At 33.9% G+C, this 18219-nt stretch overlaps 1 protein-coding gene across 2 annotated transcripts in view; it reads left to right on the top strand.

The window, feature by feature from the left end:
* Window positions 1–18219, top strand: part of LOC128237435 (uncharacterized) — a 34658-nt gene that overhangs the window by 4388 nt on the left and 12051 nt on the right. Inside the window, exons 2-6 of one of the 2 annotated variants that reach the window (XM_052952974.1) lie at window positions 8368–8490; window positions 9364–9438; window positions 10695–10709; window positions 13768–13932; window positions 14495–14623. In XM_052952974.1, the coding sequence (XP_052808934.1) occupies window positions 8368–8490; window positions 9364–9438; window positions 10695–10709; window positions 13768–13932; window positions 14495–14623 (507 nt within the window). The remainder of the gene's footprint in view (window positions 1–8367; window positions 8491–9363; window positions 9439–10694; window positions 10710–13767; window positions 13933–14494; window positions 14624–18219) is intronic. The other variant, XM_052952975.1, reaches the window with a different exon arrangement.

The raw sequence follows: 18219 nt of genomic DNA, 5'->3' as shown, positions 1-18219 counted from the left end.
TTGTTTACTGTGATCAAAATTGGATTATCTAGTCCACTACAGGCACTTGTTGTAGGAACTCTTTTTATTGTGTGAGTATTTTCCTTAAAATCCCATTCATTGTTCCAACTTGATAAAGGTCAAAATGTCGGAAAATGACGTCAAAGCCTCAGGGTAAAGACATGTTAACCTTCCAGTGGTAGACAAAATCTACTGCTTTTTAGACCTTCTAGACCTTTAGACGCTTTTGTTTAAATTCACCGCGTTGTAATAAATAAATAAAAAATGCCTAATTTCTAGTAAGGTCATAAATTTGTCATAATGTAACTGAAGCTGTCTGGTCACACATTGCTGGAGGGCAGTGATTAACACTATGTACCTGGCATGATCCTACCAATTAGCAGAATCTGCAATCATTGGTCCATTGTTCTCAAAGCATCTATAAATGATAGACAATGAATGGGATAGAACTATAGGCTATTGTGTATACAGTGTTAATTTCATGTGCTGCGATGAGTTCAAGGGCCTAGAACAATAAAACAGATGTTCACACCTCGTGGAAATAGCCAGATTTGTTGGCAGTTAAATAGCCAGATTTGTTGGCAGTGTAAGCACAGTGAACAAATATATCACATATTGAAATATGACAAATGTTTGATAGATTATTTGTTATTTTTTTTTATGATAAAAACTGTTTTGTAACAACAAAACCATTTACCGGTTCTATGCTTTTATGTAAGGTTTACTTTCGGCATTTTTCTTATATCTACGATGTCAGAGTTCTATTTCGATTTAGTGAAAACACTTCCAACGACAGTGATTTTAAATGTCATAATGTTTATAAATGTCAGCATATTAAAAACTGTTTAACTAAAGACGAGGCAGCTGAAATGTGACTTTCATAACTTTTCCTGATTAAACTAAAATAAGATTTGCACCCTATACTTATGTTTTAAGATTACAGGTGTACATCCGTTATATTATAGACCATTTTGATTATTTAAAATGCTTAGCTGACTTTGTTTGTTTCTTTGTTTTCAATTCTATTTAAGAGAGAATAAAGTGTGACAAAAAAAAGGGCACATTAATGCACCAGTTAGTGGAAACCACGCCCCCCCCCCCCCCCCCGGTCCGTTACCAGGGATAGCGGGGAAAATGGGCCATGTTTTTACGTTCCATGTGGCCCCGCTGTGCCGAGCAAATGCATTGGTTCCGTTATTTGGCGGAAAATAGCGGGCAATGGGCCATGGCTTTGTGCCTGGAAATATCTCTTCTTTAAACAGGATTTGTCCTTGTTTTAGCCAAGCTTTTCCCTGAGTTTAATGAGATCTGTTTTAGCCAAGCTTTTACCACAGTTTGAAGAGATCTCGCGAGATATTTTAAAAAATAGCGCCTCATCCTGATTCTCTCCCAATTTGAAAGAAGTCAGTTTTAAATTACAGGATGTTCCGTGTTGCAGGGGCATTTGGCGGGAATTTTAACAGCAGTTTGTCTCCGCATTATAATATAATAATATGAAAATAAATGTTTTATGGCTAAAAGCGTTAATATGAAAATTGAAAATTTCTGCCATTTTATAAATTGTTTTATTGTGAGTAACCTTGTATGACTGAATTGAAGGCATTGATGCCAAAATCAGCTGAATCTGAGACAAAAATTTATAAAAAATGTCAAAACTGTCAATCTGTGAGAGTGCATCTTTAGAAAACAAAAGGTACCGTATTATATCATTCATAGGACGCACTTTTTTACCCCCAATTATCGTCTTAAAAATTGCCTGCGTCCTTTCTATGCTATTAGAATTTCATCTGTTTTTTTCCAAGTCCATTTCAGGTCGAAAACATCGGACCGGGGAAGAACGCGGTAATAGTAAGTATCTGTACTGCGTCACCGAAGAGAACAACTGACATAGGTAAAATCACGCAAGTTAACACACGCAGAAATATATTGAAAGTTTACTTTAAAATGATTTATTGAAAAATAAATTGAAAAAAAACTTGAGTGTTTACTTTTTTACAAAAGGGACGCTACTTACAAAAACTCGATGTGAGTCAGCACTTTGATTGAGTTATAACGGCAACGGAAAATCGGGAAAGGAGGTATTTATCAATTAATCGTTGTTCATGATTTTAATGTTTCGATATCTTACATAACATTTTGTTGTATGTTACTGTTTTAAAAAAATAATAAAGGAATGTGCATAACGCAAAGTAGCATTATTGTCACTATCAAATCTTTTCAAATGTGCGAAGGTGTGAAAAACACCCGCTGTCTGTCATTAGAAAAACATCAATAGAACGAACTATTGCGATGGTAATACCGTATTGTTGTTTGTTCGCACTTTACCCGAGGTGCCTTCTGCTGGCAAGGCTAATTACCGACACGCAATAATTATGCTGACATGCTTTAATCCGCGCAGCGACAAGCCTTATCAAAACAATCATTAATTTTGACAATACACAGTTTTGCAACGGTTGCAACGGTTGACTGTCATTCAGAGGGCATGTCCGGAGATGCAACGGTTGCAACGGTTGACTGTCAGTCAGAACTAGTCTATTACAGCATTTGTATAAGTCTTATATTATGCGTGAATTTCCTCAAAATGTCAAGACATATATCATTGTTGTGTACGTTTAATTACCGAAATACGACGATAATTATCGAAATACACAAGACACTTACCGAAATATGCCTTTTATACAATTTTTGTTTGTTTTTTTACTTCAATATATGTTATAAATACTTTACCAACCTCAATTTTTCGGCTCCGATTTTGACATTTTTCCGCTGCGTCCTATCTTATATATTAAGGGGTTTTACCCGTTTTCTCAATGATTTTTTACCTGCGTCCTATCTATGCTAGCGTCCTATACATGATATAATACGGTAACTCTGCAGTGGAAAATGAAAATACATGAAGTATAATTATTAAACATAATTTCATGTACAGTAAAACTGCGGTCGTTCGAACAACCGGTCGTTCGAGAACCGGCATTCCCTCGAGGTCAGAGCTTGGTCCCGAACTTTTTTCCTTCTATTTTCATATAAAATATACCTACGCTGCATCGAAACCTAATTATGTAGAGCAGTCGAGCAATATCCTCGGTCCCAAGTACACAAATCGTGCACAAAACCTAATGGCTCCCTCGAGGACATAATTTCACACTTTTTCCCGAACGCGTGTTCCAAAATAAACAAACAATTGCCAGGTACTAAAATTTTCGCAAGATGTAGAAATTGCAATGACAGTTGAAAGGCAATTGATAAGGTGTGAAAAACCGTTTTACACTTTTAATGCATGACCAATATTAGTTGATATGGGCATTTTAGAAGATAATTGTGAGAAGTTATTGACGAGAAGTTAATTGTGAGAAATGTAAATGAGTAATAAAAATATGAATAAACAATAGTAGGCAATAATATTTTCATAGAAATTTAAATTTCGAAATTGTGGCCGCGAGGATTCTATGCGCAAGGACCGTTCGCTACTTTTTGCTGGGATAGTGGACGTCACGAGTCGTGCAATAGTAAAAAAAAGTCGAAAGACTCGTTGATGGCCATTTAGGTGGACTACGTACCTTCACTGAGGCACACTGAGGCAGTGCCACAGTTAAAAGCAATCGGAATCTCTGAAAAGAATTCCTTTTTGTCACTTTGCTTTGCAAAATGGCCATTTTGTAAAATTATTGATTTATTGATATTTCTTTTATAGTATTTAGTATACATATTGTGAACGACAGCCTCTGAAAATATGAGCGATTTCCACAACGCAACTCATAATCGGTGTCTTAGTAAACAGACTACTTCTAAACTGAAATACACTGAAATATATATCATAACAGACTGGAGAATTGAAAATCGGGTCGTTCGAAACATCGGTTTCCTCAAGGTTTAGGCTCGGTCCCCGGCAATCACGAGCGATCACAGTTTTGAGCCTATACTTCGACAGGTGTGACACATTAACCTAATATGTTTAATGAAATGTTAACTAACTATGTTAAAAACCCACAAATATAACTGTAAAAATACCTTCAAAAGTGTTCTGATTTGAGCCGTGAACCAGTTTTTGGAATACAGTTCCAACAAATTTAAAGTAACCAAGGTATATGTTTATGATGTATGAAATATAAAGCACTATTGAAGTCTACATATAATGATATACACATGTTTATAAGGATCTGTTACCAGTCATCATATACATATAATTCGCAACTTCATTCAACAAGGTCAGGAAATAAGTTAGAAAGTGAAAGGCTCGCTTTACCTGCATGTTTCCTGAACAAGTGAAATAAAATTATGTTATATATGATGAAAAGTGTCTGATTTTTAAAATATGACATATTGAAATAAAAGATTATCTGCACTTGTGTCTTAAAATTATATTGTAATAATGTTTGTTAATTTTGCACAATTAGTACAAAAAACTTGTGCATATGTTTCTTGCAATAATTCATGGATCGTGTACCAAATCATACTCAGGATATTGTCACAACATGGACTTTTTCATGTAAATAAAGTTAAAAAAACTGAAAAATGGACTGTGTTTTAAGTTTGACTAATGGAGGAATAAGGAGGCTTTACTAGTAACCCCGGTGTTGGCTTCTGGTTAAAGTTTCATGTCGAGTTGGCATTTTTGCTTATAACTCTAATACCCTTCATTTGTTCTTCACACAATTGTTCTGGACCATCACACAATGATGTTATAAGTTACTCCATATTATTCTGAATACAAATTATGGCCCCTGATTAGCTTAGGAACTTACTGTAGAATTAAATTTTAGGGCACATTGTGCCCAGTTTAAGTTTTAGCACTGTTGGGATTCTAATTAATAACTTAATTCTTTACTCTTAATTCATTGACTTATTACTTCACACAATTGACGAAAATCTTACCAATAGGTTACATAAATACATATCAACTATTTCATAGAAAGATATGCGCCATGTTGATCAGGCAGGAATATGTGATGATGGAGTCAAACCCACCTAGTGAAGTGAAAATGCCAACTTGCCTTAAAACTTTAACAGGTCACTGACGCCGAGGCAAATAGTAAAGCGTCCAGCGTTGACATATTGTGACCAAACTTGGTATAAAGGAAGAGTTTATAGAAACCTTTCATGGGATTGTGTTTCGGGCCCAAAGAATCATGGTCAAGGTACAGGTCTTTGAAATACTGTTTTCTCACATTGCGGTGTTCCTTGTTTCCTTTTTAATTTGATTTTTTTTAAGCTTTTGATAGGCACACATTACGTCATTACTGTATTCATTTCTAAAACAAAGCTGTGTATAGTAGAGCTCGCTGTCTTGCAACAGCTCTTGCTTGTTACCATCGCAATATGCATTTGTAGTATACTACATGAGTTCCTATCAACAAATTTCAATCACATGCTTATATTTCAGTATTAATATAGACTCAAAAGTATGTCTTATTGATATCTATATCAATGTTACAATGTTAAATTTTAACATTTATGTCATGTTCCACCTGGTGTAATCTTTAAAGACTGGATACATTTCCACACTCTTTTTTTTATACATTTCCACACTCTTTTTTTTATACATTTCCAGACTCTTTTGGTGTGATTTTCCAAAGTTAAAAGAGAAAAAAGGAACTTTTATTTGGCAAGAAATCGGGTCAATGTAACAAATAAATGAAACTGTTGCCTGAATTATATGTGATTATATGTCTAAGTACTGTTCTGTAATTTTATTTGACAACTGTACTAAAACTCTGTATTCATTTCAAGATGATTTTCACGATTTTAAGACGATTTTCACGAAGTGCTCAAGGTGAGCTATTGTGATCGCCCTGTGTCCGTCGTCCGTCATCGTCCGTCGTCAACAATTTGACTGTTAACACTCTAGAGGTCACAATTTGGGCAAACTTGGTCAGAATGTTACCCTCAATAAAATCTTGGACGAGTTCGATATTGGGACATCTGGGGTCAAAAACTTGGTCACCAGGTCAAATTAAAGGAAAAGCTTGTTAACACACTAGAGGTCACATTTATGACTGTATCTTCAGGAAACTTGGTCAGAATGTTAATATTAACAATCTCTAGGTCAAGTTCAAATATGGGTCATGTGCGATCAAAAACTAGGTCACCAGGTCAAATTGAAGGAAAAGCTTGTTAACACTCTAGAGGTCACATTTATGACTGTATCTTCATGAAAAGTGGTTCCAATTAAATATAATTTATAAAGTGCCATATTCATAGTAGTAAAGTGAAAGGTTCATTAATTCAAAATCTATATTTGTATTTGAAAGTAGAGATGTGTGGCCTAAAATAATGAAAAAAGTGCATGTATGCATTATCAATTGATATCAAAGTGGCATTAAGCAGTAAAATAACAAAATTGCAAGTATTTATTCATGCACCCCCTTAAATGGTCAAAGTGTACTTTTTATTTTAATAAAGGAGAAAAAAGTAATAAAATACACAAAAAATGCACCATTTTGTAAAAAAAAAACTTGCCAACACTAGAGCAAATGAAATTTAGGTTCTGAGGGAAGGGTGAAGCAAAAAGTGAGTCAAAACGAAATGCCCGTGACGAATATTTTACAGTTTGCAATTCCTACCTGTAATGATTTGTTTATAATAACGTTTCTCCTTCAGATTCCCAGATGTATTGCCTAATGATCATTTGTAATAGTTTTAAATCTGCTTATTTTCTGTGTAACAGGACCTCACCGCACTAACCAAATTGGCCTGTTTCACCACACTAGGTTTCCCAAATTGTTCACAGACTTGAGTTGACAAAAACGCCTGAGATAACAAACTTAAGTCCTATCCATGGGCAAGTACCAGGGTGCTTGTGGGTCTGGGATATATATTCTGCAGCAGACATTTGTCAGTGTGTATCTTCCGGTAATGTCAAACTGCTAACTGGTCCTTGAGACATTTGGTGAATGGAGAGGAGAGTTGAAAAGACAAAGTACTCTTCTTTGTACTGTAATGTGTTGTAAGGGAAAATACACACAAGTTCTGAGACCCTGAACTACTGCTCTACTGAATGCTTTCTGAAAAAATAGGCATCAATTTTTAGCTCGACTATTCGAAGAATAGGTGGGCTATACTACTCGCCCCAGCGTCGGCATCAGTGCTGGTTAAAGTTTTAGGGCAAGTTGGGATTTTCACTTATAAGTCCAATACCCTACATTCAATTGACTTAATACTTCACACAGTTGTTCAGGGCCATCACATGATGAGGTTAGATAACTCCATATTATTCTTTACACAGATTATGGCCCCTGATTGACTATGGAACTTAGGTTAAAGTTTTAGGGCAAGTTGGAATATTTATTAATAACTTCTATATCCTTTGTTCAATTGACTTAATACTTCACACAGTTGTTCAGGACCATCACACAATAAGGTTACATACCTAACTCCATATTATCCTTTATACAAGTTATGGCCCCTGATTGACTTAGGTTAAAGTTTTAGGGCAGGTTAAAGTTTTAGGGCAAGTTGGGATTTTCACTTAAAACTCCATTACCATTTATTCAATTGACTTAATACTTCACACAGATGTTCAGAGTCATCACATAATGAGGTTAGATAACTCCATATTATCTTTTATACAAATTATGGCCTCTGATTGACTATGGAACTTAGTTTAAAGTTTTAGGGCAGGTTGGGATATTGTTTAATAACTTCTATACCCTTCATTCAATTGACTTAATACTTCACACAATTGTTCAGGACCAACACCCAATGAGGTTACATAACTCCATATCCTTAATTAATACAAGTTATGGCCCCTGATTGACTTAGGTTAAAGTTTTAGGCAAGTAAAAGTTAAGGGCAAGTTGGGATTTTAATAAAAAAACTTATATACCGTTCATTAAATTAATGCACTTGATAAAATTCAAAATTGATAAAGACCATCTTACAACAAGAAACATAACTCCGTTTTAAGCCTAAATATAAATTATGGCCCTTGAATTTTTTTTTTTTTTTTTTTTTAATTTCATTTGAAAGGCATATTTGTATATTCTTAACCACATTTTCATAATGGAAAATCAAGTTATTTGAATAACTTGCGTCATTGTTTGGGCGGGCTGGTGGAAGGGCAGCATCAAAGTCACCTTATGTATGAAATAATTTTAGTTAGGTTTGACATAAAGAAACCAAACTTGGTATTATTACATCCTTATTGTATTCTAAGTCAAAGCAGCGTAGTCGAGCGCGCTGTCTTACGACGGCTCTTGTTTATTTCCTTCATAATTAATCATCAAATAATGAATAGACAATATTCAGAATTGTCAGATAGACTCAAGATAAAGTTTTGGGCCAAAGGGGCAATGATAAACCCCCTGATATTGTTGTTTATCACTGTTCATCACTATATAGATCACATGAGGCACCAATGTTCTATTTCAGGAGAGGAGGAATGTGCCAAGACCTATACGGGGGCACATGCCAGCGAAGAGTGTTGTAACAAGGGCTGTATGTGGGGCTCATGCCTGTCCATGGTTTGGAATACCAAACCTGTATATCACTATGGTATGTTTTGAATTGTAGTATTGTTTTTAATATGTTTGTATCTCCTCTTTAGGTTTGTGGGTTTCTTGGTAATGTACCATGACAATGCAGCTAATGCTCACTGCAGGCTACTAGAGACTGACATTTTCTCTGAGCCTTAGGCGTGACATTTGTATTTTTTAAGAAAACAGTTGAGGTATTGCCATAGCCTTGGTATTGTCTTTGTAATGTTTCTTTCGCATCATGTTATTATATATATTAGCCATGTTTTGAAACAGTTAAATTATCATGAAACTGAATGGTATAAATGTTTTACTATACAATATACATAACAAAATCTATCATGAAACTGAATGGTATAACTGTTTTAATATACAATATACAACGAAATATGTGTAGCAAGTCCAATTACAGAAACTTAGCGATATGTTGAGTAGCACCCTTGATTTACTGAGAAAAACTAATGAGCTTTGGCATCAGCACGAGGTGTACTGGAGACTATCATATTATTAGGGTACTTGAGATTGTGCTCTTTGTTCTAAAATACAAGAGACTGCTTTAAATACTGGAGACTATTATATGTTCTCTGGGGTACTTGAGACTGTGCACTTTGTTCTAGAATACAACAGACTGCTTTAAGTGTGTCTGTTGCTCAAAGAAAAAGTTGAGTTAGTGTGATGTGCTGTTCTTGTTTGATGATGATGACGCCTCAGTCTGTGGTGTAACCATGGCCATGTATACTTATTTAAACCATGTGTAGCAAGGTCCATAAATTTAGCATTACGGTAATAACTATTGTGTAAAGTCTTGTAAAACAGATGAGTGATGGTATCCCATTGTGGTGCTCTTGTTTCTCTATTTGTAATATACTTGAGCAATGATATTTTTATTTAGGATGCCATGCGATTGGCTGGAATGGGACAAAAGATTGTCTTGAAGGTAAAATACCAGATATCATCTGTCCAACAGGTAAACAATTTTATTATTATTATTCTCTAACACATAAATCTCTTTGGATATAAAAAAAATATACAAAATACCTGTCTGCACTGATACAATTGTTTTTTTTTATTATGCCCCATTTTTCAGTTTAGGCTTTATTTCTAGCATCATCAAGCAAATGTTCAATACCTTTAAAAATTGGTACGCATATTTTATTTAAAAGTACATACTTATTTAGCAAGCCTCATAATACTTGCTGAAACCTTTGCTACTTTTGTTGCTTGATTGACTCAGAAAATTGATCAAGCATTAATTTTGGAATTTAATTGTGGTTGTCTGTGCTGATAATTGGTTAGATTGAAATGTATGTTTTATTATAATTATTCTTTCAGAGATGTGATAAGAAAATTTGATATTGTTAACAATGTTCTTAAAGAATATTTCAATTTAAATCATTTTTAAGCTACTTCATTTAAGGAACTTGCTCATGTTTTTGACCAAAAATTAGTTTTCCACTTTTTTTATCATTATTTTATTTTTTTATATCGAAATTTTGGAAAAAAATCCATTTATAGTATAAAAAAGTATTTTGGTTTTAGTGGGGTGTGTACCAACACTGATAAAGTCAAGAAAAAAACAGAATACCTGAATGCCTTCACTTCTAGGCCACCAGGACTTATACAAAAGAGATGGATATTTTGACCTTTTGAAAACACATTGATAACATCACATAATTAATATGATAATGTCAATCAACCAATCTTGCAACAACAAAGCTGAAATTAAGTTACCATAAGCGTAATTAAGGCTTATGAAAATTTTGTAAAGACAATATTTGAGCAAATATCAACATTTAGTAAAGGGTTCCAGCTTTATTTCGTCATACAAAAAAGGTGCATTTTACAAAACATAAGCGAGTCCCTTTAAATGAAAATCTGAAACTGTTTTTATTTCTTATGAACACTGAAGCTTTCAGACACAAATATCAAGATGTGGCTCTAATGCAGTGTCTTAACATGGTAACATTATTTCTTGCGTAACCTTTTTGCATGCATTTGCACAGCTTTGCTTTTAATATATGATTTAGTAGGATAGGACTAATGTATGGTGCCATGTGGATGAATGTAATTTTTCATGACATAGTATTGTATACTTGTACTTGTATGGTGCTGTAAGGGCTGCTGTAAAATGCATTCACACCAATATAATGTAAAAATGAACATATATATTTTATCTTTAAAACATGATGGAGCTGTATTGATGATGTCACAATGATATTTCAGAAGCAACGAAGCCAGGTAAAGCATCCTGCTGCATATATCCAGCATGATAAATTAGAATTGTCCAGTTATGTTGAATTGTATTCCAGCATGATAATTTATTACTGGCCGGATACACTTTATTGTAATGAATAATGTATGCTGCATTGTTTCAACATGATAAATTAGTATTTGCCAGTTATGCTGCATTGTTCCAACATGACAAATTAGTATTGGCCAGTTATGCTGCATAGTTCCAACATGATAAAACAGCATTGGCCAATTATGCTGCATAGTTCCGACATGATAAATTAATATTGGCCAGTTATGCTGCATTGTTTCAACATGATGAAATAGCATTGGCCAATTATGCTGCATTGTTCCAAAATGAAGTATGAGTTGACTTGCTGGGTATGCTTTGTTGTTCTGGAATGAAATCATGACTACCAGCATCTGGGTCTGCTGTATTGTTGATGATACAATATGCCCATGTGAAACAAGAGGCCCATGTTTTAAAGGGTGACTCATACTTCAATACTTTTGAATTCTCTGTACAAAGTTGTCTCCGTAGGTGTTTCGTCACTTTCAATTCAGAGCATGAAACCATTTTTCAAAGGATAACACAAACACTTCAATACTACACAACTCTCTGTAAAAAGATGTCTCTCTTAAAAAAATGCATTTCAAGGTCCATAATCCAGCCATACATGGGCGGGTCAGGTTGGTTTTGGAAAGGATAAAGCTTTCATAGCTATCTTGTTACTGTATACATTTAACTAAACACTTTTTTTTGTCCACAAGTAGTTGTTGACAGATGCATGGATGTACACACGGACATCGTGCCATCCCATTAGCTCTTCTGGCCTTTGGCCAGTAAAACCAAAAAGGAATACTCTTTTCCAAATTAAATTTTGCTGTATTGTTCCTGCTTTAAATGTTCACTGCTGAGTTATTCTCTATTATCTCAGCATAAACCTCATCAACTCCTTTCAGTTAAAATGTTGTTTTTATCATCCATGCATTTTTTTTTATTTGAATTCAAAATTGTTATGTTTATTGCCTTGTGTAATGCATGCTGTTAAGAGCATTTCCATATTAGCGTTGAATATTTAACTTACAAATCATACACATTTCAAATTCATTGTTTCTTCATTACTTTTGACATACACATCATTTTAGCAAGTATTCAATGTCATCAATCATTTTCTCTTGCAACTTAGAAAGGAATGAATTTTGTTGTTGCTCTATAATGAAACATTTTGGGCTGTGAATATATTCATTTTCTGTGTTATACCTTTGGCTGTTGAAGTTTGTTTGTTAGGCCATCTTCAAAAACTATTGTTTAATGTCCAGACTAAATTTTGACCTATGGAGCAAGCACAGAATATGTTGTTTAGTGTCCTTAAAAAGTCCTTAAGATATAATTTTCAACATACATGAAATACCAATTCACTGATTTTTTTTATCTAAGTCAGACCACTGCAAACACTTTTTTTTTGAGGATGGCCTTGTATTATTTCATTATTCTTTATTCGGGAAAGTATGTTCACATTTTCCAATAAAACAGTTTAGCTTGTGGTATATGCGAGAAATGTAGGCTATGTTTTAAGGTTAAAACTTGCTGCAAAATTGTTCCTGCTTTCAAGTGACAATCTGCCAGGGTGGCTCAGGATATATTTTTTTTATGTAATTTTAAGGGCAAATAAATAACCTAGGAAGGGGAAAGACAATGATAAAACAGTCGTGTTTAGCAAGATATGTGTGTTATATTTCATTTCATTATTAAATTATGGTAATATTGTAATATTGCAATCATAATTATGTACGGTAGTCAAAACAATAATTGCTTTATGGTCACCAGAGGTCTGAGTGTCACTTGATAAGTTCTAAAATGCAGACTGACCTTCCATTTTATGTTATCAAGTACTGGATTAAAAACAAGATGTGTAATCGTATTTAAATGTGGCTTTTTGGGCATGAGGTCTTTGTTACAGTATTGTTCCTATGCGCTGGATAGCCTGCGTATTACTTCCCCTCGACTCATTTATTGCAGGATCGCTAGATTGTAGAAAAAACCTTGTTGTGGTCTTACTTCTGAACTATAACAACTGGTGTATGACTATGTATTTAAACAGTTACAAGGGCAACAAGACAACAACGGGTTGAATTTGTAAATCCAAAAAGTTTTGACAGTTTTTTTAACATCATTTTGGTTGTAGTAACTTTAAACTTGCATTCAACATGTTTGGTTCAAACCTCAGCATCTGCCAAAGAACAAATTAACAAAATATTTAGATGGTCGAAAGTCTTTATTTTATACACAGAAGATCACCTTTCACCTGATGGCATGAAGTTTGTAAATCCCAATCGCTTTTAAAATATTTTTTTCCAAAGATAAATTATTACTACTTTGTATAAACTGTTGTGATGTGAATGGGAATCAACTCAATCCAAATCAGCTAAGAAATTTAAAGAGTTGCATCCCTTGCAAAAATCTTATAGTATTCCTGATCATGATTAAAAATATAATGAGCAAAAACATGATAATTAGCCTAAACATTTCAGAAGCCATATTACACAAATACATGATGTTTGCATAAGAGGGAAGAAAAGGACAATATAGTAGCGTAGTTGGAAATGCAGATGCATCTTGTATAACATGAACAGTGATTTGTTTGTAACAAAAGACGGCACACGGTCTGTGATTTTATCCCCCTGGTGCTAAATATTTACATTTAAGCTGCTTGGGACCTTGGCAGGCATTTTGTTGTTCTTCTGACTGTATTGAATTCATGAGACACTAGGTTTAGAAATAATAATGCTAGCAAAAGTACTTTTCTTTTGACTGTTTTAAACTTATGAGACACTAGGTTTAGAAGTAATGCCAGCAAAGTAATGTTCTTCTGACTCTTTAATACACTAAAATTCACACTCTTTATTAATATACGTGCTAATTTTATATGCATTATTGAAAAGTTGTTCTTAATCTTTTTCCAAACAACAGTGTATTCTTTGATACTAACAAAATTTTGAAAAAAACTGTTTGAATTAGCTTAGCTTAGCTGTGAATAACATGATGAATGTGTCATCATTTTAGTTGTGGGATCCTTCTGCACGTTCAATCATGGGGAGTGTAATGACATCACTGGTGCATTCTGCAACACTACGGAGAACACAGCAACGGACATTACCAAGGCGTTATGTGAGTGTGCCGCGATCTACCAACCTGGCAAGAAAGGGGATGTGAAATGCATTGCCAGAGGTAAGGCAAAACCTGATAATAGGCCTGTCTTTTATTGGAAAGCCAAGGCAGCTGTAAGCTCTTGTTATTTATTGTAATCTCGAGTAAATTGGTAAAAAAATATTACCACACTTCAAATTGTTTTGCACCCTGTTTTGGTTACTAGGTTTTGTAATAGTTTAGGCCAGTTAAAATGTTGATTTCATTTTTTTCTATTAGACTTTTGATTGAAACTTTTAAATATCATACTTTAGCCGTTTAAAATTGATAACTAGAAAAACAGTCTGTGCGTCAAATATACAGTGTTTGAAGTAACTTAAGGTTAATTACCACTAGTTTGATTTTGTAGCCAGAAAAAAAATGGGTTGTGCAATATTTAGGTGTGGTACCACTGCAAAACGAAAAAAACACCTTGCCTCACATTTTATCCAACATACATATCAACTGAAAGGCTTGCAACATTGTAGGTTATACTTTTATATACATGATGAATTGAAATTGATTCAAGTGAAAGCAGAGCTTATAATGTTTCTCTCTGATAATATATATTATAATATACAAGCATGTTACTAATGAATTTCAGACTGCACAGACGACAAATTTTGTGTTGACCTGGACAAGGGCTCAAAGTGTCATAACAGGACATGTGCCTGTAAAGAAGGTCTGGCGATTGACAGCTCCACCAAAACAAGCACTTGTTCTCAGAGACCTGGTAGGTTTTATATTGGGGATGACATTTATAAATGAATTCTGAAAACACAAGAGGAAGTGTGCATGTAAGGACAGTCTGATGGTTGACAGCTCCACCTATGTCAGCACCTGTTTCTCAAGGCTTTATAGGCATAGTGTCATCTTGAGCTTCCTTTTTTCTTTTGAGAAAAGCATTCTGAGGTTTTTTCATCATGCATAAGAAAAGAAATTTCTTTGGCAGTGTATGAAGGTAAAACATGTATAAGGGCATACGATCTGATTGGGGGCACTAAAATTACCAAATTTGTGAAGCTTTACTGTATTTTTTAACTTGTCTATGTTGTTTTTTCAAAGGTGATGGTGTTGTGGTAGCTTTGGTGTTGTTGCAAAAACTTTAATTTTGAACAAATAAAACAAGATATTTTAATGAAACTTGGAACGCATGTTGCAGCAGACAATAAGTATATTAACATGTAGGCCCATTATCACAGCCTAAATAAGAGACTTGACACAATGGCACTTAAACATCCAACGTACTTAATTAACGAAGTATGAGAACTGTATTTTGCAAATAAAAAAATATGCACATTTTGCTACTTTATTTGACTTAGAAATTCTAGTTACGTTTTGCATTTTATCTATAATTACAGTGATTCATGCATGTTTCACCAAAACTTTCACCTGCAATCATTAAACTTAAAAGCAGTGTAGTAGTCGAGGCCGCTGTCTTTGTGACAGCTATTGTTTTACTTAAAATACCATATGAGCATTTGCAGACTTTTATATTGCAAGAAATCATAGATAAATGCATGTTGCCAATATTATCTGATGATCATTTTCTTCAAGTGACACTCTTATTCAAAATCAGTACATACATATGTATAACAAACATAAATTCTGAGTGATAATCTACTTACTGAATAATGCATTTATGGAAAATATTCTTTATTGATAACAAGATTGTAACTGTGTATTTAATAGCTGATCAAGCAAAAATATTAAATGATTGGTGAGTGCTAAAAGATTTACTATCGTCTCTTAAGGTATAAATACTGTGTTTTCTGCAACTTTCTTTCAAATTAAATCTGTATCCTTTATAAGAATCATTATTTTACGCTATTTATTCATCCTTTTTGCTAAATTAAAACATTTGTTTTAATCGTTGTAAATCTTATTTGAGAGTAAGAGTGCATCTTTCATAAAAGATAGAATTTGACAGATTGCATTGCTTTCAAAGTTCCCATCAATGTGGATAAGTCTGATATGCTTCCTAGAAAGGCTTATTCCATTATAGACCCCATTGTATCTTTGAACTTAGCAAGTGTAATTGCGTCTCATATCTTAGTATTTTGCTTTACTAATAACCATACCTTACAAAAAGTACTGACTTTTTCGTAATCTGAACACAATGACATTTTTGTAAATCTCTGAAATTTCCCTCTTTGTATGTAACGTAAGAAATCATTGATTGACAAAAACTGAAATGCTTCATTTGTTATATTATCCCCCGCTGAACCTGAGGTTTCAAATACCATATCATGGTAGAGATTGGTTGGATAATGTTCAAACTTGGTCAGAATGTTTCCCTTGATGAAATGTTAACCGCTTGTGTCAAACTTAATTAGAATCTTTCCCCTTGATGAACTCTTGAACTAATTTAAAACTGGGACAAATTAGAATCTTTCCCCTTGGTAAACTCTTGAACTAATTTTAAAACTGGGACACCTTTAATAAAAAATCGGTCACTAGGTCAAATCTTATAAAAAAATTTGTCTCAAACCATATGGTAATGAATGGTCAGATTATTTTCAAACTTGGGCAGAATGTTACTCTAACTTGATGAAATCTCAAACACACTTTAAAATTGGGACACAGTAGATCAAAAACTGGGTCACTATGTCAAATCTTAGAAACAAATACCAGAGGCAAAATATCAGGTCTAAATTGTTTATGAAACCTAATCAGAATATTTTCTTTGATAACATTATCAACTTGTTTGAAACTTGGTCACATGAGGTCAAAATCTGGGTCACGAAGTCAAATCTTCTAAAAAAACATTGGGAACACTAAGAGGCTATATTTTTGCAATATTTCTGAGCCAATCTTCATGAGACTAAATCAGATTGTTTGCTTTTATAAAGTCGTTTATAAATTTAAAACTGAGTAACGAAGGGCCAAAAACTAGGCTACGTGCGGATATCAACTCATCGAATTTGCTTGTTTTTATTAAGATTTGCAATTACAGACTTTCATGTTGGGATTGCTTTATCTTGTCTTTTGATACACTTACTGTAATAGAACTTGTTTTAGAAAACGTTTTAGTTTTCATGTTGTCCCTATATAATGCATCTTTTTATGTCCCCAAAGGATAATGCATCTTTTTATGTCTTAAAAGGTGGGCACCCTCAGTCTGTCCATGCATGCATCCGTCCAGTTTTCTTTGTCATGTGTTCAGTACATAATGACGACATGTCGAGTGCAAGACCCACGACCCTACCTCAAAGGTCAAGGTCCCACTTAAGAGTTTGATCATTATGGAATGCTACTTATAGAGTATAGTTGGTCGGGTCCAGGCTGTACCCTTGTCATGCACGGAGGAATTCTAAGATTACTTGGCACATTTGTTTGGTACATGAAGACAACATGTCGCCTGCAAGACCCATGTCCTTACGTAAGAAGGTCAAGGTCACACTAACAAGTTCATGCTTATGAAATGCTGCATATACACATACATCAAAGTTGGTCGAGTCTGGGCTGTAACTTTGTCATGAACTGAAGAATTTTAAAATTATTCAGCACATGTGTACATATAGGTGATGTGTTGAATGTAAGACCAACGACCCTACTTAAATGTACATGGTCAAACCATTCATGCAATGGAATGCATCCGGGAAGTAACTTTGTTATACCAGGAGATTTATTCAAATTATTTCAAATGATATATCTTGATAATTATTATCTTATTGCCAGATAGGTAACCTTTGTTAAATTTAATGTTTTGGATGTTTGTTTTATTCACTATTTAAAGGAGTTTTATATTTAAAAAAAACCCAACAGCTACAGATACATGATAATTAAGAGTTTCTATGTTGTAAATATTTGTAATGAGAGGTATACTTTATAACATGTTTATGTATGCAAAATGTAAAAATTTGCCACCCAAAATTGCTTGAAATGTGATAATAAGGATAAATATATTTCACCTTGGTTGTTTATGTATGAAACATACACTTACGTATAAAGGATAAACTTACTAATAAAAGATAGGCAAATCAATTGACTACACATTTCCTAGATGCAATCAAGCAATGAAAATACAAGCAACATTCCCTAATGGTATCATATCAGGTGCATAGTTTCAGACATGTGAACCTCTGGCTATGCCAGAGAGGTAGATTTGTTTCTCCAGTGAGGTAGATTTTACAGAATGCGTGTATTCTGCAATTTCTTTAGTTTGGGTGTCTTTTTGTGTGTTTGTGTAAAGGTATATAATTATACAACCTTGAATGCATTTACTGGATGGAAAATTTATTAAAAAATAAAGGAATATAAATAGTATTTCTTAATGTGTCCTTTTTCAGTAAGCAAAAGTGTGCTTGTCTGGAGTGTCTTCTTTTT

This window comes from Mya arenaria, chromosome 6 (genome assembly GCF_026914265.1).
Source record: "Mya arenaria isolate MELC-2E11 chromosome 6, ASM2691426v1".
Lineage (NCBI taxonomy): Eukaryota > Metazoa > Mollusca > Bivalvia > Myida > Myidae > Mya > Mya arenaria.
Note: the sequence above shows the minus strand (reverse complement) of the source record. Positions and strands in the feature narration are given on the sequence as shown.